The sequence below is a fragment of the Triturus cristatus genome, chromosome 11 (assembly GCF_964204655.1).
Source record: "Triturus cristatus chromosome 11, aTriCri1.1, whole genome shotgun sequence".
In the NCBI taxonomy this organism is placed as follows: domain Eukaryota; kingdom Metazoa; phylum Chordata; class Amphibia; order Caudata; family Salamandridae; genus Triturus; species Triturus cristatus.
Genome location: NC_140594.1, coordinates 384,770,537 through 384,792,829, shown reverse-complemented (window position 1 = coordinate 384,792,829; position 22,293 = coordinate 384,770,537). Strand labels below are relative to the sequence as shown.

At 48.0% G+C, this 22,293-nt stretch overlaps 1 protein-coding gene across 2 annotated transcripts in view; it reads right to left on the bottom strand.

Moving 5' to 3' along the window:
- Positions 1-500: 500 nt before the first annotated feature.
- Positions 501-22,293, bottom strand: part of CNNM3 (cyclin and CBS domain divalent metal cation transport mediator 3) — a 281,724-nt gene continuing 259,931 nt past the window's right edge. For both annotated transcript variants that reach the window (XM_085634570.1, XM_085634569.1), the window contains one exon: positions 501-8,763. Coding sequence is in view for 1 of the 2 variants with exons in the window: in XM_085634569.1 (XP_085490695.1) it covers positions 8,708-8,763 (56 nt within the window). In the remaining variant the exon portion in view is untranslated. The remainder of the gene's footprint in view (positions 8,764-22,293) is intronic.

Here is a 22,293-nt window from a genome sequence, read left to right as displayed (position 1 = left end):
ACCAATAGCAGATTCAAGCAGTTAGAGACAATCGCCTGTCTCCTGCACACAGACTGAGGTAAACAGGCCGTCATGAATACTCCAGTGGATAATTCTGACACCATCCAGGACATTCTCCAGGATGAGAGTAATCTGTTGCAAACGGGATTTAGATGTACATACTCGGGCCAAGAAGGGTGTCTTGGAAGCACACCCGTTAAAGCATTTCAGACAGAGAAAAATCTGTGGGTTTGATTTGTCCCTGAAAATGGCATTTCAAAGACAGACATTTGAAATAACTGAAACTCGAAGAAAAAAGCTCTTTAGGGACTGAGTGACCTTTGCAGTTCTAAATCACCTCTCAGACCATCAACAGTTAATTAGGTTCGGAGGAAACCAATACACAGAGGATATGCCTAAGACAACAAAGTCACCTCACGAATCCGCTACCACCTTTCCTCTCCATTCTAGTTGTCTCTGCACATTTCATCCCAGAAAAGAAAGAAAACAAGACTCAAACATTTAAATATAAAAAAAGAATCTTTTAATCTCCCTGGTACAGAAATGTTTAATCTAGAAAACATTCAGCTATGTCAGATACATGGTAAGAAATGGCTACATACAATCTTGGGCAAGGTGCCAATATCCAGCACATAATACAGAGTACTTGTTAAATAGACATTTTTCTTTCTCTCTCTATATATATATATATATATATATATAAATGTTTATATACACATATTTATATGCATCTAGCAATACTAAAATAGGAATTATGCAGGAACGCACACTGTAGATTTGTAAGCAATTAAATATTCACCTGAAATGTTTGTCCGTTTGCACATGACTCTCCCACTTGCCCCAATCCAGTTGTAATAAAAAATACTGATTGTTTTGGTGCAATGTGCTGTATGCTTCTCTGTGACATCACCTAATCTAACTAACTCTGCCCACGTCCACACTGGCTAGCAGCAACGGGTTGTGTGGTGGAAGCAGTGAAAGCCTATGATTGCTCAGGGTCAGAGATGTGCAGGAGTACCTCATATCCACTTCGCCCTACAGTCAACTAAATGATCGACGTACAGGGATGTAGTGACTTGTCCGTGATCTGTGTGGCATGGCATGAAGGCAGGGTATGCTTGATCCTACTGACCCAAAGCCAGGGAGGGAACAATACAGAGAACTGATCCAAGAGTTCCAATTACTCATTGTAAGGCACCATACAATTCTTTCATCAAAGCTCAGATGTTGTTCTGCAATTAGTTATCACCTGGGTTTGGAAGCCCCTATAGGTAATAGAAAGTCTATAGGGTTAAAGAATAATCAGTAACATCCTTGCTCAAACACATTAGTTGAAAGGCCATCAAACTGTCCCAAACTCAGATTCTCATTATAGAACACACACAAAGAAAACCTCTGCCGCAGTAGATGAAAGTATGTGCCGGCACTCCAGAATGTCAGTTACTGCAGCAATTTAAGCCCACGGATTAAATTACTGCGGTAACTGACATTCTAGAGTGTCATCTATCTTTGATCTATGGCGTCAGAGGTTTTCCTTGCATTTTAAGCAGGTCCTACGCCCGCTGCCCAACACCAGCCCCGGGAGATGGATGTAATTGGGCTTCGAGCAGGAGATGCTTTTTGAATATATATATATATATATATATACACACACACATACACACACACACACACACACACACACTGAATGTTACTTACCCTATAAGCATCCGCTTGTGGCATGTAGTCCTTTACATTCACATGCTTAGCATAAGTCCGCCATATAGCGTTGGGCTTGGAAGTGTGCAATTTGTTTTTTCATAGAAGTAGTCTTTTGAGTCACGAGGTGCCGTTACTCCTCCTCTTGCTTGCAATGCGCAAGGTCTTCGACTTCTCTGTTAAATCGTTTTCTGCTTGGCGGGTGAGGATGGAGTGTAAAGGATGATGTATCCTAGTGAGATGGCCATAGAAATGTCATGTAATTACGATGATTGCAACCCCCACTGGTTTCTGGGGAGGAGGGTGGGAGCATGTGAATCTACAGCACTACATGCCACAAACAGATGCTTACAGGGTAAGTAACATTCAGCGTCTGATGTAGCTGTAGATATATATGGTCAGGATAGACTGTAAAGCAGTTTTCCTGTCACAGCGGAGGCTAATCTGTGGGGGGTGCATTTTCATGAAATAATGTGCAGAAAACCTCTTGGCCTACATTGGCTTATTGATGGGCCATGACATCTACACAATGTTTGGAAAATGCGTGTGGTGTGGTTCATGTAGCTGCCTTACATATGTCAGCCATGGGTATATTTCCTAAGAAAGCCACAGTAGCTTCTTTTTTGTAAGTAGAGTGAGCTTTTGGAGGGCTAGGGAGAGCTCGTTTAGCTTTTGCCCAACAGGTTTGGATACATTTAGAAATCCAACGTGATTTGCCCGATTTAGAAATTGCTCTTCCTTTGTGTAGATTGTTAAATGCAAGAAAGAGTTGTTGAGTCTTTCTGAATTGTTGAATTCTATCAATATAGTACACAAGTGCCCTTTTCTAATCTAATGTGGGTAAAGCTCTTTCAGCAACAGAATCGGGTTAAGAAAAGAATACAGGAAACTCAATAGATTGGTTCAAGTGTAATTGAGATACAAATTTTGAAAGGAATTTAGGGTTGGTACGTAGTACCACCTTGTCTTTATGAAGCTGGAAGAATGGTTCTTCTAGAGTTAATGCCTGAAGCTCACTGACACGTCTGGATGAAGTGATTGCAATGAGAAATTCAACTTTCCATGAAAGGTATTGGAGAGGGCATTTGTGGAGAGGTTCAAGTGGGGGACTCAATCTTGTTAACACAATGTTGAGATTTCAAGCTGGAGTGGGAGAGACTATGGGTGGAATAACTATTTTGAGACCCTGTAAAAGCTTTAAAGGGATTCTGAAGATAGAGGTGTGTTCTCTATTCTGTAGATACGGCGCAACTGCAGTTAAGGGTATTTCACGGAAGTTAAAGCTGAATCCTGAACCCTGAATTTTGTAAATACAGCAGGTAACAGACAATGTCCTGAGCCTGTGCTGTTAATGTGTCAATATCCTTATAATGGCAATAGTGAAGGAAGCATTTCCACTCGGACGTAAAACAGACTCTAGTGGTGGGCCTTCTGAATTATTTTAGAATCTGCACACACTCCAGAAGTAAATTCAAATATCTGAATTCTAGAACCTCAAGAGCCAGATATAGCAAGATTGAGAGATCTGGAATTTGGATGACCTGCTGTTCCCTGGTTCTGAAGGGCCTGCTATTTGGGAAGTATCTGATGTGGCCCATGTGGAAGCTACTAGGATGAGGGTTAGAGACTTATGCCATAGTTTGCGAATCACATAAGGAAGTGGTGGGAGAGGTGGAAAGCATAAGCAAATATCCCTGACTAACTCATCCATAGTGCATTGCCCTTGGACTGTGGGTGTTGGAACCTGGAGTCAAACTTTGGGCATTTGGCGTTTTCTGCTGTGGCGAAGAGATCCATGTCTTGGTGACCCCACTATTGGAAGAATGGATGAAGGACTAGCGGGTTGAGCTCCCACTTGTTGCTGTCTCCTGCTGAGGAAATCTGCAATATCGTTGTCCACCCCTGGTACATACTACGCTAAGAGGTGAATGTTGTGCTGGAGAGCATACCTCCATATGATCTTGGCTAGCTGAGAGGACCCTGTGCCCCCCTGTTTTTTGTAGATAGTATATGGTAGTCATGTCTGTTTTGATGAAAATCACTTTGCCTTTGAGGTGAGGAAGAAATGTTTTCAGCGCTAGATGAACAGCTAGCAGCACTAGGTGATTAATGTGAAGATGAGGCGTCGTTCAGGTCCAATAGTATCATGAAGTCGCCTTTTTGAAGTATAGGGATGACATCCTGCAGAGGTGTGAAAATTATCCGATACCTGTACCCGTTTATGAGTCTTAGGTCTAGGATTGACCTTAGAGACTGGTTCTTTTTGGGTATTAGGAAGTAAGGTGAATAGACCCCTGTACCTTGTTTTGTAATGGCAGGTTCTATTGCTCCTTTTTGTAGAACAGCTTGGATTTCCTGTCTAAGAAGCTGCTGATGTGTCTGTGGGCAGTTTGTGAGGTAGAATGTCTGGAGGCAATAACCATGTTGAATAATATCCAACACCCACTGGTCGGAAATAATTATTCGCCATGCGGGAAACAATTGTTGAAGTTTTCCCCCGACCAGTGTAGTCGGAGGGGAGGACATTGCAGGTAACTTTAGGTTTAGAGGAACTTGCGGTTGGCGTGGTAAAACCACCTCTGCCTCGTGAGCTGTTGACCCCGTAGGAGCCTTGGTAATATCCTCTGGGAGAGGATGTTTGGCTATGTGCCTTATGATATGCAATGGAGGTCTTAGGGGATGGTGTGCCCTGTCATAATGGGATAGGAGATCAATGGAGTTTACAATTCTCCAATGGTTGGCAGATTGTGCGACCACCTTCTTAACCATTGCATATATCTTTTTACTTTTTGTCGGAGGTGGAGTGTCATCAGTCGTTTGAGAATTTGCTCTTTTAAGAGCTGTGGCCACTACCAGTGATTCTGGTGTACGCTGAACCTAGATGTACGCTGGGTCGATAGGTAAGGGTTTGTACTTTTTTTTAATCAACCCTTGGAGTAAATACTTTAGCCCTGACTGGGTCATTAAATAAGTCTTGCTTGTGCCAGAGCATACCTTTTAACGTTGGTAAATCCTGCGCTGAGTGCTGATTGGATGAGAGAGTTTCAAATAAAAAAACCTCTTCTAAAAGCTGTGTGTGTAAAGGCACTTTATGGTATGTGGCTGCCCTACCTATCAAATCATGGTACATTGCTGTGTCATCAGGAGGGGAAGGTCTAGATGGATACAAATCTGGATCGGTATTATCATGTAGATCTGTATCATAAGTATCCCAAAGATCATCTTGAGGTGGGAGTGAATATTGATTTCCATCTCCCCTATCTTCTGTATATGACTGCATGTAACCCTCTCGAGAGTTTGTCTCAGTGTGAACTGGAAAGAGTTGTGGAGAAAGATTGTGCACAGGAGGCAGCAGTGGTGAAGTGGTGTACAGTGAACTGGAGGCTTTAACCTCCTTTTTCTCCTTGCTTGGAGGAAGAGGCACAGGCAGATTTATGGCTTCCTGAAAAAGATAATTGTCTCTTAGCAGGTTGCACCCATTAGTTAGGGGTTCTGGTGAGGTTATGTCCTGTATCTGGGGCAATAACCAAATGTTTTTGGTGCGTGTCTAATTCTTGGTGCAGTCTCTCTAGCACTGGCGCTACTGTTTCTACAGTGGGTTTTTAAAAAAGCATGTTTTTTGGGCTCTGATACTGGTTTCAGCACTTTAATCTTTAGGGCTGACTGCTTTGGCTTCGAAGCCAATTTTTTTGGTGCCCATGCCTGGTTATGTTTCGGCTCCGGAGATTTCTGCACCAACGGTCTGCTTGACTGCGATGTGGATGGGCTTGGATCGCTGGCTTGCTGTTGGGGCTGTTCTTCCAGAAACAGCCAGTCGATGCGGATCACGGCCCTATGGCAGTGGTGGCCCAACAACATTCTCTGCCTTCTCGGGTGGGTGCAATCGACCCTTTGTCATCATCTGCTGTGGTCGGGGAGAAGGTGTAGAGGGTACAGTACTCGCGGGACTGCCGTTGAGGAATTGCCTGTTCCATGTCAGATCTAGAGCTCTGATCCAGAGAGAAGCTGCCCTCATCTGCACCCGATGGATGATCCTCCACCTCAGTTTCTGGGTCTTCTGAGCCGAAGCGATCCGGAATATAGTCCGCAGTTTGTCGAGACATCTCCATTCTTCGAGTTCTTCAATCTCTGATGGTTTTCTTAGATTGAAAATACCTGCAGGCTTCGCAGGTCACCTCCTCATGGTTGGGGGAAACGCACAACTTACACACCTGGTGTAGATTGGTGGGTTGAAACTTTGCGTGACATTTAGGGCAGAAACTGAACATCATTCGTTCCATAACCAATTGGCCATTTTTATTTAGAGTCCCAAAGAGGAATTCCATCCCTAAGGATGAAGGGCTGAGATGGGCAGCGGCCAGATCGAGTCCCCTGAGAAATTCGATGATGTTAGAAATAGGGATGCAAGTATAAAACTACGTTCAAAACCAATACTGTCGGTATTATAGACTTGACCGACGATGGTGTCGAACTGAAGCAGAGGAGCACACGTCCGAACCAGATGGCGGAAATAAACAATCTAACAATGGAGTTGAGGACCATGCGCATGGCAAGCAAGAAGAAGAGTAACTGAACCTTGTGACTCGAAAGACTTCTTCGAAGAAAAACAACTTGCACACTTCTGAGGCCAACAGTAGATGGCGGACCTATGCTAAACATGTGTAGCTACAACCACACATGCCAAACATATATACATATACACATATATATATATATCATTTAACTTAATTCTGTCTTCACAGTTTAACAGTACTATCAGGAGAGGCAGATGTTGAACACTAAAATTCACCTTCCATTACTCTATGTGATGTCATCTACCAATGACCAAGGCGTAGAAAGCAGGATCCAGAGAGCTGCATCTAAATTCAGAGCTGTCCTCTGACATATCAAAGAAGAGTTTGGAGATTTGCGCCACATTCCAAGAGCTGCACCTACTTCACCAAGAATTTTACCACAGGTGTAGAAACAGCAGTTTAGATGACTGAACACCTAACCACTGAGCAAATAGAAAAGTGCCCTTAGCCTCAAGAGGGACCTCCATCTGTAAACTTGATTCCTGAATATTTTAATGAGAAACGAGCTAGGTCTTTTTGACGTATCCTTAAAGCAAAACACCTGATCCTATAGAAAAGTAGCACATTCTTTAGTTTGACGGCTGCATGTCAAACATGAAATAGAAATACAATCTAACTTAGGATTCTAAGGCCTTCATGAGAGACGCCAACACTTGTCTAACTTAATGGACTGATTGGCTGTCTCACTAGAACACTCTCACTCTGTGGTACATTGAAATCTGATTCAAGGGGCACCATAACTCATCAGGAACAGTTTCCAACACAATGTACAATATTCATGTTTCATTTGTTCACAATATAAGGGAGATCACCAAGAAAAATGAGCCCTCCACAAACTGTCACCATGGTTTTTGATGTGTGAGGTAACATACAAGTGTGAATTACAAGACAGAGAGACCCAAGATGGAAGCAGCACATACCCAACCTTTGCCAGGAATCCCTTTGAGTGCAAGAGGAGGAGGTGTGGAATGAAATGCCAACTGCAGAATACAAATGGATGAAACTGAGGAGATCCCTAATTCCGGGGAATCGGCATGCAACAGAGGAGAGCTGGAAAGACAGTATTGACACAGAGGCAAAGGGATGCTGCAGAAAAACATTCACAGGATTCGGCTCATGGATGTTTAGAGGGAAGGATGGCTCCTTACAGAGCATGGCACATGAACAGGACATGGCAATACAGGACACAACCCAACCCGGAGGCAGTAGCAGAGTATAGACCTTACAGAGCAGGGCAAACACTCAGAGTTTGTAGGAATTCCCTTACAAAATATGGCACAGGTGGTTGGAATGATAAATGCATTACAAGGCATGGAAAAGAGCATGGCACAGAGACAAAGGTAGATAAAATCCCTTATATAGCATGCAAAAGAACATGCCACAGGAACAAACTGATATAAAAAGCTCTTCTGCAATATAGCACAGACCGGGACAGGGAAATGGGGAGACTAGGCACATGAAAACTAGCATGAAATGATAGAGCTTAAAAATACGGCACAGGGGCAATGAAAGTCTGTTAAATGATGTGGATTAAAGATATTGGCAAAGAGGCAGCATCCAGGTACCGGCATTGGGAAGGTAATTGTTCATTACAGACCAAGGAAAAGCAGTGGTTGTGGAATAGACAAATACCTTTGTTAGAATCAGGGCACAGATGTGGTTACTGGATGAAGGAGGTGCATAGTATAATCATTAAAGATAGATCCCACCATCAAGGTCTTCAGTGAGGCTCCAAACAAAACCTTGTTCAGAAGCAGGTAAAGGCTGAGGTGTGAGATGGAGGACAGGTGGCAAATTAGAGAGGCGGTCACAAGAGGAGACCCTAAACCTAGGAATTATTTGGTGGTGGCAAGAGAGAATCACAGGTCCTACAGTCCACCGGGAGCGTAACAAAAAAAACAACAAAAAAAAAAGGACACCCTAATTAAAGCAATTAACCAGCTATCTTAAAATCATTTTAAACACGGTTAAAAAAAATCCAGCACTTCTTTCCACTCGGCTAAGGCATGAAGTGGAAGGAGCTCACACATCAGGAGGCAAAAAGTATCTGTTGTAGGTTCAGCACCTCATTTAGTGCGGTGGGGAGAAGGAAGGAGGAAATTTCACATCATAAAAGTCCTTTCCGAGTCTTCTTACCAAGATTATCTTACTTGGGGACGTAATTGGTTACCAGGCACCGAAAGACCCCTAAAGGAAACAACCAGAACTTCATTATTTGCCTCTTTAAGGTAATTGTTGGGAAGGAACTGCATTCGGCACATATGGTTTTCATTCTCCCCCACCAGCTCTATTTAGGTAAAGCAGGGAAGGAAAGGATTCAGTGTCTTAAGATACTAGCTGGAACGTAGTAACCGATGAGGAGAAGCGAAATATTGGACGGCATCAGACTTAGAAGCAGGACAAGCCGTGTTATTGTCGCTCTCCTCCAGCTGATGTCATTTCACTGGATTCACAGCTGCATTCTCCTCCTCTGTTATACTCTTACCATTGCCTATAAAACAAAAGATTGATATTACTATCATTGTTGAAGCTTCAGCCGGATCCAAAGTGACTAAGTAGCAGACATTTTACTATTTTGTTTCTTTTAGTGGGCATATTGAAAATTCATCTCCTGAAATTGTAGTCAAAATGAAAGTTCAAGAAAAAAAATTAAGTACATTTTTAAAAAGGTTCATAAAACAAACCTTCAATGTGTGGGGCTTTTGAAATTAATGAATCTCATTTCAACAAATTTCCACCTTTCTTTTCCACGTCGAGCTAAATTAATGTGCATAATTTTCTTAAATTAGAGATATTTGATCTGTAGCTATCCAATCCAACATCCAGCCTAATCAATGTTGGCATTTATTCAAGTACAACTTAGAAAATACAAAAATGTAGTAGGTGCCTCAGTAAAGCTGGTGACGATCTTTCTCATTATACCAAGCAGGGAAAGGAGGGAACACACAAGGGTTTGTTGCCTACATGCCTATTATATGCTAAACCTAACTAATCCATTTAACATTATGTTGTAGAGACTTGAGTTAAGTAGGGTTGCATGAAGAAATGTGTTTAGAAATCATTCATTTAATTCAGAGAAAATATAAAAAAGGTTTAAAATGTGACCGCTACTTTAGCATATAAAGATCGAGTGAAAGGTAAACTAAGGGATCGTGTCTGCTTAAAAGTACAAAAATAACAGTATGTTAAACTCACTGGCCAAATGTCTTACAGCAAAAACACCATTATTCAGTGCGGAGGCTACCAAACTATCAACCGACATTTGTATGCCTGTATACAGCAATATCTGAAAACTGGACTTTAATCAAGACAAAGGATAGAAAGAACATTTTTAACACAACATCAATATAGTTTTGCCTATTGAACCCTATAGCTCTTTGTTCCTACAAATTACCAAACAAATATGGGTCCCACTGTGATCAAAAAGGATGCATTTCATAATTACGGTATTCATGCAGGAGTTACGGGACCACAATTAGGTGCGTCCATCGGGTGTCCTTTGGAGTTTGTGAGATGTGAAGGTCTAACCTGACTGCAACATCCTATGGGAATCATTTGGCCACATGAAAAATGCAGTTGCTTGGTATTGTCCAACCTTCCCAAGATGTAACACACAAACTCAATGGTGATATAGTGTGTGCATCTGCTTGAAGTGAGTGCAAGCTGTTCACAAAAGATTAGTTTAGAAAATCTCATACATATTGAACATATTCACAAGCAGATATTTAAGTGATCTGTATGGTCCTGATAGAAGCCGACTAATTTACAGGGCTGAGCTTAAACAGCTGAAAGATACTGACCAATGGATATAGTAGTCAATAGCTTCTATGCACACATCTCACTCCATTTTCAAATTGGCAAAGGTGTCCTAAGAATACATTTAAAAGGCGTTCACCTGTAGGCTATTTAACTATCCTTCAGATCCCACAAGAATTCTTAGTCGGAGGAGCCTAGCGCGCATCCAAGATGGTCGCGTGAGCACAGGGCTCCCCGGACCCTCGCTGCTCCTCGGAATTTATCCTGACTTTATCCTGACTTGGTTGATGGAATCTGGAAGACGAATGTTGGCTGAACACTAAACTCCTTTCGGAAACCAAATCGGACCTGGCAATCCTGAGTTATGGTGGTTTGAACTTTTGAGGCCCAACCGATGGCTGTGCCCGATGCGAAGGTGATCTGTGGAGCCGGGGCGTAGTTGAACAACAACGGCAGCGGGGCTGTGCCAGTGGCCGTCCCATCACTTTCGGTTTCACTTTTGGATCTCTGAGGGGCTGGACAGTGGAATTGCTTGGTGCGACTGGGCTTTCACTTTGCCTCCGCTTGATGCCTGTGTCTTCGCCTGCTACCAGTGCGCCCATCGACGGTGGTCCCTTCGCTCCGCCACATTGCGGCCTCTGGTGCGGCCCGCGTCTGCTTGGCCTGTGCCCCCTCGACGCTTCCTCGGTGGTCCCCTTCGGCGAACGTGGTTCTCATGGGAGGCAAGGGAGACCCCGAGAGGCGTAAGACCAAGACATCCCTACGTGGGGGACCGGTCCAGACGAACAACATGGACCGCTACACTCAGGGTAAAGGATCCCCCGGGACGGCCAGTGTCCCCCCGGATGATGCCAGTGGTGGCCCGTCCGTTTCTCCGGATCTGTCCCTGCAGGACATCATGGGCGCCATTAATGGCATCAGGGAGACCATCGCTACGCAGTATGAGGCCTTGGCCCGTAAAATCGACACGGTGGCCATTGATGTTACGCTAATCCGGGCGGATCTCTCTAAGACCAACGAGAGGGTTCAATCGCTGGATGTGCGGACGTCCTCCCTTGGTACGGACGTGTCGGACCTGCGGACTACTCTCGGCGATCTCAAGTCGGCCAACGATCTGATGGCCCGGCGGCTGGAGGACTTCGAGGGACGGGCTCGACTCAATAACATCCGCGTCATAGGCGTTCCGGAGACATCCGATAACCGCCCGGTTGATCTCATGGTTGAGGAGCTCATCCTCGAACAGCTTGCCCCCGCTGGCCTGAGTAAGTTCTTCGCCGTGGAGTGGGCCCATCGAGTTCCAGGTGGTCGGCCGCGACTGGGGGCCCCCCCCCCCCCCGAGGCCTATTGTTGCAAAACTTTTTCATTACAGAGACCGAGATGCGATTCTGCAGGCCTCACGGGTCCATGGCCCGGTCCGATATGAGAACTCGTCCATTAACTTTTTCCCGGACTTCACCCAACTTGTCCAGAAACAGCGGATGGGCTTCCAGGGGGTGAAGCGTCGTCTCCGGGACCTGGGTCTCAAGTACTCTATGCTTTTTCCTGCTAGGCTCCGAGTGGAATATGAAGATCGGACTACCTTTTTTGACTCTCCTGCGACTGTGAGTGACTGGCTGGATTCGCTGCCGGACCGGGGTGACCGGACTGGGCCCTCTGCCGGTACCGAGGGTGGCGGGTCTCCTTCGGAGTGACTTTTGGTCCTTGACTTTGCCATTTTGTATTGTTCGGCTGGGTTCTACTTCTTTTGTGCATTTTGTTTCATTATGATCTGTGTGGGGGGCGGGCGGGGACGGGTCCCTTTCCTCCTCCGGGGTCTTTTCGTAGAATGGGGTTTGTAGGGCGACAGGCACACTGCAAGTTGGGGTGGTTTTTGGACCGCAGGGGTGCAGGGTGGGGGGTGTTGGATTTTGGGGGGGGGGGGGGGGGGGGGGGAGTTGGTGGGTGGGTGGGGTTGTTTGGATTTGTGTTTTTTGTTTTCAAGGCGAGGTATTGGCTATGGTTCAGTTTCGGGTGTTGCGCTATTTGCTAGGAGACCTTTGATCTACTGGAGGGGATGGGGGGGGGGACGGGTTGAGATTGATGTCTTGGAACGTCAACGGATTGGGGGACCGTATAAAACGGGGTGTTGTGCTGCAATATTTGCGTCGTCTGACTCCTGATGTGGTGTTCTTACAGGAGACGCATCTGGTTGGTAATGTTTGTCATGCCATGAACAGGGGGGGATACCGACTCGTGGCCCATTCTGGTTTCACCACTGGTTCTAGAGGGGTAGGCATTCTCCTGCGATCTTCACTTCCGTTAGAGATCACCAGGGTAGTCCTGGACGATAGAGGGCGCTATGTGGCTCTGACTGGGAGGTGGGAGGGGCAGTCCCTTTCCTTGATCTCGATCTATGTTCCCCCGGGCCTCCAGAACTCCACCTTCTCAGACTTGGGTCGTATGCTGCTTGGGCTTCCTGACAGTCTTTTGCTTATGGGTGGGGACTTTAATTCGGTTGTCTCGGGTGACCTGGATCGCCACCCGCCCAGGGCCCTCCCTGCTGACCAGGCGTGGCTCGGCGGACTCCTGGAGACCTTCGGTCTGGTGGATTGTTGGAGGTTAATGCATCCGACACAGTGTCAGTACACATTCCACTCTGGGGCCCATGGGAGTCTCTCCAGATTGGATTATTTTCTTATGCCCGTGGCCCAGACTGCCCGGATTCGAGAGGTTAAACACCTGGCCCGGGGTATCTCTGATCATTCCCCACTGTGGTTGCTTTTTGACACTGGGACGCGGTCCGCTGGGCGGATCGCTCCTATTAACCCTTGGTACCTGCGAGACCCCAAGATCCGTGCTAGCCTGATGAAGTCGATTGATCAATATTTTCTTGAGAATGAGGGGTCGGTGTTGTCCTCAGTGTCCCTGTGGGAAGCTTTTAAAGCAGTGCTCCGCGGGCATGCCCTGTCCCAGATAGTGGAGGCTAAGAGGGTTAAGAGAGAGGCGGTGGTGACGCTGGAGACTGAAATATCGGGGCTGGAGGCAGCCTTGGAGGCGGGTGTCACTCCGGATGGGCTGCATGCCCTCAGCCTGAAGCAGTTTGAATATAAGTCTCTTGTTACTGACGCTGCCAAGACCATGTATAGGGAGCAGCAGGGTAGGTTGTATGATGCCGGAGACAAGGCGGGTAAGCGGATTGCCTGGTTGGAAAAGAAGGAGAGAGTGAATCGTGTGGTCCCGGAGCTTCGGGCTTCGGATGGAGTGTGTGTGACTGAACCTGGTGAGATTGTGGAGTGTTTTGCTGACCACCTCCGGGCGGTGTACTCTCCGGTGTCTGATAGAGATGAGGACGACTCTCGTCTTCTGCTGCGGGATATTGCCCTGCCCGGCTTATCCGACGAGGACCGCGAGCTGATGGATGCCCCTTTGTCTGTCGACGAGATTGCTACTGCGATTCGCTCCCTTCGCTCGGGCAAGGCTATGGGCCCCAACGGCCTGCCGATTGAACTGTATAAATTACGCCCGGATAAAATCGCGCCTTTCCTCCGTCATATGTTTCAGGAGTCGCTCGAGAGGGGTTCCCTTCCCGACGACCAGCGTCTGGCTACTATAGTGGTGATTCCCAAGGATGGTAAGCCACGTGACCGCTGTGCCTCATATAGGCCTATTTCCCTACTAAATGCCGAACCCAAAATCCTTGCTAAGGTCCTCGCTAATCGCTTGCTGAGCGTTATATGTGACTTGATACATCCGGATCAATGCGGCTTCATCCCTCATCGTAATACCGCTCTCAACTTACGGCGTCTGCACGGCGTCCTCGCTAGGGCGGAGTACTTCTCTGAACCGGCCGTATTGGTTTCCTTAGACTCCACGATGGCCTTTGACACCATTGAGTGGCCATTCCTTTGGGCCGTCTTGGCGAAGTTTGGCTTTGGGGAGGGATTCCTTAGCTGGGTGAAGCTTCTTTATGCTGGACCAATGGCTCAGGTTGTTGTCAAGGGGCGGGTTTCTCGGCCTTTCGCTCTCGGGAGGGGAACTAGGCAGGGGTGCCCGCTGTCCCCGCTGCTCTTTGCTCTCGCCTTGGAACCGCTCGCTGCCTGGCTCCGTTGGGAGCCCTCGATCAGGGGGCTCCGGGGGGCCCCGGGCTTCGAGGATCGGGTCTCATTGTACGCGGATGATATGCTCTTGTATCTCACCTCGCCGCGGGAGTCGCTCAATGTTCTCTTTGATGTCCTTACTTCCTTCGGGAAAAATTCGGGTCCGATAATTAATTGGTCCAAATCTTGTGTGTATCCTATCTCCGGTGGCCTTCCTCTCTTGCCGCCTCGGCTTCCGCTCCAAATATCTCAGTCCGGCTTTAAATACCTGGGGGTGTACGTTTCGTTGGATCCGGCGGTCCGCTATGAGCAGAATCTCCTGTCTCCACTCCGGCGTTTGAGGGCGGATACGGCTCGGTGGTGTAAGTTGCCCTTGTCTCCACTTGGTCGCGCGGCGCTGTTTAAAATGATGTCCCTTCCCAGATTTCTTTATGCACTCCAGAACTCCTTCGATGTCATTCCGGCGGCCTACTTTAGGGAAGTGGAGAGTTTGCAGAGGAGACTGGTTTGGGACGGGCGAGCGCGTATCGCTTTGGCAAAGCTGACTCTCCCCTGGTATGACGGGGGCATCGCGCTTCCTGATATTAGACGGTACTATTGGGCCTCCCAGCTGTCTGCCATTAACCATGCTACGTACGCTCCTGGTTTGAACCCGGCATATGAGATGGATAAATTCCTCCTTCCCGGCGGTAACTATAACAGAGCGCTTTACTCTCGATCCGCTGGTAGGACCCTTACGGGCCCTACTAGGATTGCGGTACGTGTGTGGAAGGCGGCGAACGTAGCGATGGGCTGGAGTGAGCGTTTAACGTGTGCCACTCCTTTATTCGCCTCAGAACGCTTGGGAAGCCTCTGGACAACGAAAGGCTTCGAGCACTGGGACACGATCGGCATCAGCAGAGTGGGGGATCTATGGGTTAAAGGTGCGGTTAAATCCTTCGCGGCGCTCCAGAGCGAGCACGAGCTTAGTGAAAGAGAGTTCTTCCGTTATGCACAGGTTCGGCACGCCCTGCTCTCGGTCTTTGGGGAGGGGACCACGGTCCCTGCTTCTTCGCCTCTCGAGGACCGCATACTCGATGGTCACGTCCCCGACAGTACTATCTCCTTGATTTACAAAAAACTGATAAATAATCGGGCTGACCTCTTGGTGCGTCTTCGGGAGGCATGGACGGGAGATGGGGTGGAGTTGGACGACGAGGACTGGCAGACCGCACTGTCATCCCCTAAGGAGGTGGCCATCCCGGCCCGTCTCCGTCTGGTCCAGCTTAAGATTCTCCATCGTGTTTATGTGACGGGCCCCCGCTTGGTCTCGATGGGGTTCTCTGACGACGGACTCTGTAAGCGTGGCTGCGGGCTCAGTGCCACCTTTCTCCACATTCTATGGGAATGCCGCGAGGTGGCGGAATATTGGCGCCAGGTGCATGATGTTATGAGACGAGTCACCGGGGTCGCTCTGCTGCCGGAGGTGCGTCGCTGTGTTCTGAATGTATGGGAGCCCAATGACTATAATGCGGCTCAGGCTCGGTGGGCGGCCTTGGGGAACATGATCGCAAAGAGAGATATAGCGCAGCTTTGGGGTTCCCAACGGCCTCCCACCGTGTCCGTATGGAAGGAGAACATGGACTGGTGCATGTTCAGGGAGAAAACTGTGTATGTGGCGCGTGGTAAACCGGGGGCATGGGGTAGAATTTGGGGGCAGTGGAACGTGTATCGCGGGTCTATCTGTGCTCCCCCCCTGGTGGATACGTCTGGGGTTGCCTCGTCCCCCTGATCCTTGAGGGTTCCTTGCTTATCTTGTACTTCGGAGTACAGATTTGGTTCTCCCGTGGCCCCCCCCTCCTTCTCAGGCCTCCTTTTATTGACCGCCCTCGGGTGGGCGGGTGTGGACTCCCCCGGCTGTGGTTCGACGCCCATTTCAAGTCGTTTCGCCTTGCTTTTTGTTTTTCTTTATTTTTGTTGTTATTTATATTAAAAGTGTGTATCCTGACTTCCCTTATGTGCAGTCTGATCTACTGTAATATAGCGGAGCCCCTGTGGGCCAGTCATTGTTTTTTGATCTGCTTGACCACTTTAACTGCTAGCGGCCGGCCCTGGTGGTTGTAGGCCCGTGCTTGTAACCTTTCTCTGCACAATAAAACTTTTTCCAAAAAAAAAAAAAAAAAAAAAAAAAGAATTCTTAGTCGCTACACCAGAGTGCTCCCCACAAAAGTGACGTTGAACCCACTTGCTAATGCTACATGTACTGGGCGATGTCTCAAAGGATGCCACACATTTGTGTAGGTAAGAGTCCCAATTAAAAAATAAGCCTGATTTTCCATTCTAAAGTTGGGAAATAGGTTCCACATATGCCATCCAGGGAAGGCCTTCTCTCAGTTATATAAAATGAATCGGGACATAGCTTTCTAAGGACACTAATCCTTTCACTCATAGGCAAGTTTCCATCCCCAAGACAGATTACCACAACACATGGTTGAAACAGTATTCTACTCCCTCTTTCCCCTTCTATGGAGTCATCCACTAGCCCCAGTGCAACACTATGAAGGGTCAAAACTTACTAATTCATTAAAATGTCTATCTTAGTAAAAAGTATGCATGTTAGATATGTATTGCTGGTATTTTACATGTTTGAAAAAATAGAACCAATTGTCTCAACATTATGTATAGTGAAATAGTACACAAGCAGCAACAAAGCATAATGCAGACTGGGATAGTGCCAGTTTGGATACATTGATGAAACTAAAAGCAATTCTAAAGGTATTTGTGCCAGTTAGACCACGTGCTCAAACTGGATGCCAGCTTAAACTGGCTGACAAGTGGAAGTTAACAATATACAAATACAGAGCATGCCTATAAAACAAACCATTCTGATGGATTCATCGGCCTATGGATTCCTCACCTTTTGAATTACCCCAGCGCAAGCATTCCACGGAAACTTTTTCCTAGCTCTCCCACGTCGACCAGGACGTCACAATGGTACGGCACCGCTTGCGACTCCGCATGACGTCACCAGAGCCTTAAGAAGACCTCGTCGGCGTGCTGACATCAGTTCCCTTTTTTCAGTGCCGTCAACGCGCAACTGTTTTCTGGGACTCTCCAATGGGTTTCGTTTGACTTGGTTTCTTCCTCACTCTTGGTGTAGCAGTGTGATGGCTACTTTGAAGAAGTCTGGATTCAAGCCTTGCAGGGAGTGTGGGGGACATATGTCCATCACGGATCCCCACGACGACTGTCTCTGGTGCCTTTCATCGGACCATGACGAAGGTTGTTCCAGTTGTTGGAAGATGAATCCGAAGGCACTGAAAGAGCATGAGGCCAAGGTTTTCATGGCACAGGCGAAAAAGGAGAAAAGGGGTCGTAAGAGAGCAAAATCAAGTAGTCGGCCTTGCATACCACTAAGTCGAGTAAACACAATAAAAAGCGAAGGCATGAATCTCTCCGTCCATTTTCGAAAGGTAGGGCTTCGAGGTGGGCTTATCCAGCTCCGCTGCGTCATACTAAGGAGGTGTCTCGCAGTCACCTTCTCCTCAAGCGACTCCGACGCCAAGGGGTTCTCCGGTGCCTAGGGTTTCTCCAGCGCCCAGGGATTCTCCAGAGCCTAGGGAGTCTTCTCTTGTTTCTGTGGCTTTGTCTGTACCGGATCCGACGTCCCCGGAACGGATTGGAACCAGACTGTTCCTTTTCCAGGCCCAGGGTCGGATCCGTCACATTTTCTCAATGTGATGTTTGGCATGTTTGCCAAGGCATCCTACCTTACCGGTGTGCCGTCTGGCCAGTTGGTCGCTTGCCTTCAATTTGGGCACGACTCAATATGCCCTGGCACCCTTCCTGCCTTTTATGCTGACAGCGCCGTCATGGCAGCTTCTGGCTCCAAGGTTTTAGACGCCGATACCACAGTCTCCGGCGACATCAGGTGTTGGTCCGTCATCTTCTCGACTTCGAGCGGTGCCGTTGCCCGCTTCTGAGAGTCCTCCTTCGACACCGGCGCAGATATCTCCAGCGCAGCGCCTGGCGCCGCCAATCCCGAAAATGCATTCTAGGAGAGAAGGCCAAAAGCTGCTGGAGGAAGACTAATACCAGCAGGATGAGGGGGAAGAAGGAGAAATCCACCACTCCGTTGATGAATTCGAGGGGCTTCGGGAGGCCAGTGGCATAGGCACACCCCTGGAGTGGGAGCTTTCATTGCCAAAGGCCTTACCTTGGTAGGATGTTGGACCATACCATGCTGTCATCAGGAAGGCTGCTGAACTTTTGGACCTTCAACTGCCCACAGCTGAGGTCAGGCCAAATATTCTTACTGAGGTGTTGCATTCACCATCATCTGTTGTGGAACCTCTATTGCCTTTTAATGAGGCAATAACAGAGCCAATTCTGGAGGTGTGGCTGAAACCCTTATCCGCCCCTGCTGTTTCAAGGACTGTGGCAAGAAGGTATAAGCCCGCTCCTGCTGATCCTTTCTTACTGCCCATCCTTCCCCGGAAAGCTTGGTGGTACAGGCCTCTTGTTCTAAGCAATCGGCTGGGTCGTTTCCCACATCTCCGGGGGACAGGGACTAAGAAATTGGAGCACTCCGGTAAGAAGGTTGTCTTCTCTGCAAGTATGGCGTTAAAGTTAACTAATGCCACATGCTTGTTGGAGAGGTATATATCCATGCCTTAATGGACTCGGCTAAACAGTTGCCGCCTACGTTACCAGAGATTGACCGTGCCTCTTTATTGGAAGTTTTGGAAGACACGCAGTCTGCAGCCCATCAGGTAATCCAGTCGGGTCTGGATACTGCAGATTCAGTAGCCAGGGTGATTGGTTCCTCCGTGGCTACCAGGAGGCATGCCTGGCTAAGGTCTTCGGGGTTCTCTCCGGATGTGCAGGAAACTTTTCTTGATCTGCCGTTTGATGGGTCCAGGCTTTTTGGTGCAAAGGCGGATTTGGTTCTTCAGCGTTTCAAAGAAAGCACAGCTACTGCGAAATCCTTAGGTCTGCAGTCCCAACCTAGGGGTTAGGGATATAGGAGGTATCGAAGTATTGGGAAGACTGCTTCCTTTCGAGGCCGTCAGCAGCCTCAGCAACAGCAGCAGCAGAACCCTCTGTACAGATCGTACAGAGGAAAGGGTAGAGGTATTCTGCGGGGTGCCTCTTGGCAACTCTCCTCCTCCTCCCCTGTCCCCACCGGAGGTACCACGGGAAAGCAGCTCTAGATCCCCCATCTTGGAGCATGTTGCTCCTGTAGGGGGTCGGGTGACCCATTTTCTACAAGATTGGAGATCTATTACATCAGACCTTTGGGCTTTGAATCTTGTGGAAAATGGGTACGCCCTACCCTTCCGTGAGTTTCCACCTCCTTACCCTCCTCACCAGGGCTGGTGTTCAGAGGACCATTTGCTGCTCCTGCAGCAGGAGGTTCTTGCTTTACTGCAGAAAGGTGTGATAGAGGTGGTTCCGGAGCAGGAAAGGGGTCAGGGATGCTACTCCCGTTATTTCCTGGTCCCCCAGGAAGGACGGCATATTAAGACCGATCCTAGAGCTCTGGGTCTTGAATTTTTACCTCAAGCAGGAAAAGTTCAAGATGTTGACCCGAGCTCAGGTTCTTCTGGCGCTGCAGCAAGAAGACTGAATGGTGTTGATCGATTTGCAGGATACATATTTTCACATTACCATCCTGAAGTTGCATTGGAAGTATCTCCGTTTTACGGTAGGGTCTCAGCACTACCAGTTTGCGGCCCTCCCGTTCGGCCTTACTTTCGCGCCTCGTGTCTTCACAAAGGTGATGGCGATGGTGGCAGCTCATCTCAGAAGGTCAGGGATTCCTGTCTCAAGTGAGGCCCTTTCAACTTCCTCCACCGGTGGCCACGGATGCCCTCACTCTAGGGTGGGGTGTTCATCTGGGGGATCTGGAGATTTGGAGTCTTTGTTCTCCGGAGAAAAGGTTGCGCCACATCAACCTTATGGAATTGCCGGCAATACATTTGTCTCTCAATGCTTTCCTTCCCTCACTTCGCGGTCAGTCGGTTCAAGTCCTAATGGACAACACTGCCACGATGTGGTACATCAACGAACAGGGAGGCATAGGGTTGTATCGTCTCTGCAGAGGCTCTGCATCTCTGTTCCTGGGCTCAGGATCATCAGATTTGTGTTTTTGCAAATCATCTGGCCAGGGTGCTGAATGTGCGTGCGGACAGTCTGTCAGCAATTCTCGGCCGATCACGAGTGGAGGCTTCATCTGGAGGTGGTCCATCGCATCTTCAAGATGTGGGGGTTTCCTCGGTTCGACTTTTTGCCACTCAAGAGAACGCGCACTGCCCATCGTTCTGCAGTCTCCAGTTTCCAATGCGGGGAGCGTTGGGGGACGCGTTTTAATTGGATTGGGTCTTACAACTCCATTTCGAGTTTCCCCCATAACCTTGATTCCTCAGGTTCTGAGGCAGATTCGCCAAGACCGGGCCCAAGTTATATTGATCGCCACATATTGACCAAGAAGGGTGTGGTTCACAGACCTTCACCTCTCATCGCACCCTCCGCTCCAACTCCCTGTCCCTCTCAGGGCAGATGTCCTCTCGCAGTCGCAGGTTCCACACCGCCACCTCCAGAGCCTGCACCTTCATGCCTGGAGATTGAGCGGGGCAATCTGAGTTCTCTCTCCCATCAGATGTAATGGATGTTATTTTATCGTCCAGGAGACACTCCACCAAATCTGTCTATTCTTGTAGATAGGCCAGTGATGTGGAGAGAGGTCCATTGATCCTTTGAAGGCCCATTTATCAGATGTACTTAGTTTTTCACTGTCTTTGGCCCAGCAAGGTTGTGCTGTGGCGACGGTTATGGGCTACTTGTCGGCCTTCCTTTGTTTGCTGGACCAGCCGTCTTTATTTAAGTACCCCATTGTTATGCGGTTCATTAAGGGCCTCGCCAATAGGTTTCCTCCCACTCCCTCCACAATGCCTCAGTGGAATTTGAATTTAGTTCTTACATTTCTGATGGGGTCTCCTTCTGAGCCTCTTCATAGTTATTCTTTGAGGCTGCTTTCTTTTAAGACTGTTTTTCTGGTGGCTATTACCTCGGCCAGGACGGTAAGTGAATTGCAGGCTCTTAGTTTTAGGCCCCCTTTCACTACTATCCATGCAGACAAGATGGTTCTTAGGACCAGGGTTGCCTTCCTGCCTAAGGTGGTTTCTCCTTTCCATCTGGGCCAGTCTATTACATTGCCTACCTTCTATCCTCCCCCTCACCCTTCCAAGCAGGAGGAGAGACTTCACCGCCTGGACCCTCAAAGGGTAGTCAGCATCTATCTGGAAAGAACCAAAGACTCAAGGTTGGACGACCAGCTCTTTGTTGGCTTTGTGGGGAAGATGAAGGGCAAAGCCGTCCACAAGAGAACGCCAAGAAGGAGCCTCCTGAAGGTATCAGAGCTCATTCTACTAGACCAAAGTCTTCCACATCTGCTTTGGCTAGAGGTGTCCCTGTAGTGGATATTTGTAAGGCTGCAACAAGGGCCTCCCTCCACACTTTCGCAAAGCATTATTGCTTGGATTCTGAGGTGAGGAGGGATGGTCTTTTTGCACGTTCTACGCTGCAGGACTTTTTTGTATGAGTAGGTGGACACCCTCCTCCGGGAGCCAGACTGCTCAAAAGGTGAGGAATCCACAGGCAGAAGTATCCTACAGAAGAGCAAATTACTTCGGTAACGCGTTTTCTGGTGGATATAGTATCTGCCTGTGGATTCCTCACTGACCCATCCTCTTCCCCGTTGTCCACCTTCGTATACCTAAAAAGTTGTTTTTGTTTGACATGGATGTTGTCCTATGTCTTTTGCTTGCCATACTGTTGGTTATTAGTAAATGCTTGTTCTTTAGCTTTTCCTCTTTAACTATACACTGTGTGTTTGTGTCTATATATTGTATACTGTGTATACTCCAAGTATGTTGTCGGTCCACTCGTTCGCCTCAAAGGCATGGAAAAAATGGGTGGAACTGACATCAGCACGCCCATGAGGTCTTCTTATGGCCCCGGTGACGTCATGCGGCATCACAAGCGGAGCCGTGCCATTGTGATGTCCTAGTCGACCTGGGAGAGCTGAGAAAAAGCTTCCGCGGAATGCTGGCGGAGGGGTAATTCAAAAGATGAGGACTCCACAGGCAGATACTGTATCCACCAGAAAAGGCATTACCGAAGGTAAGTAACTTGTTCTTCAGGCATAA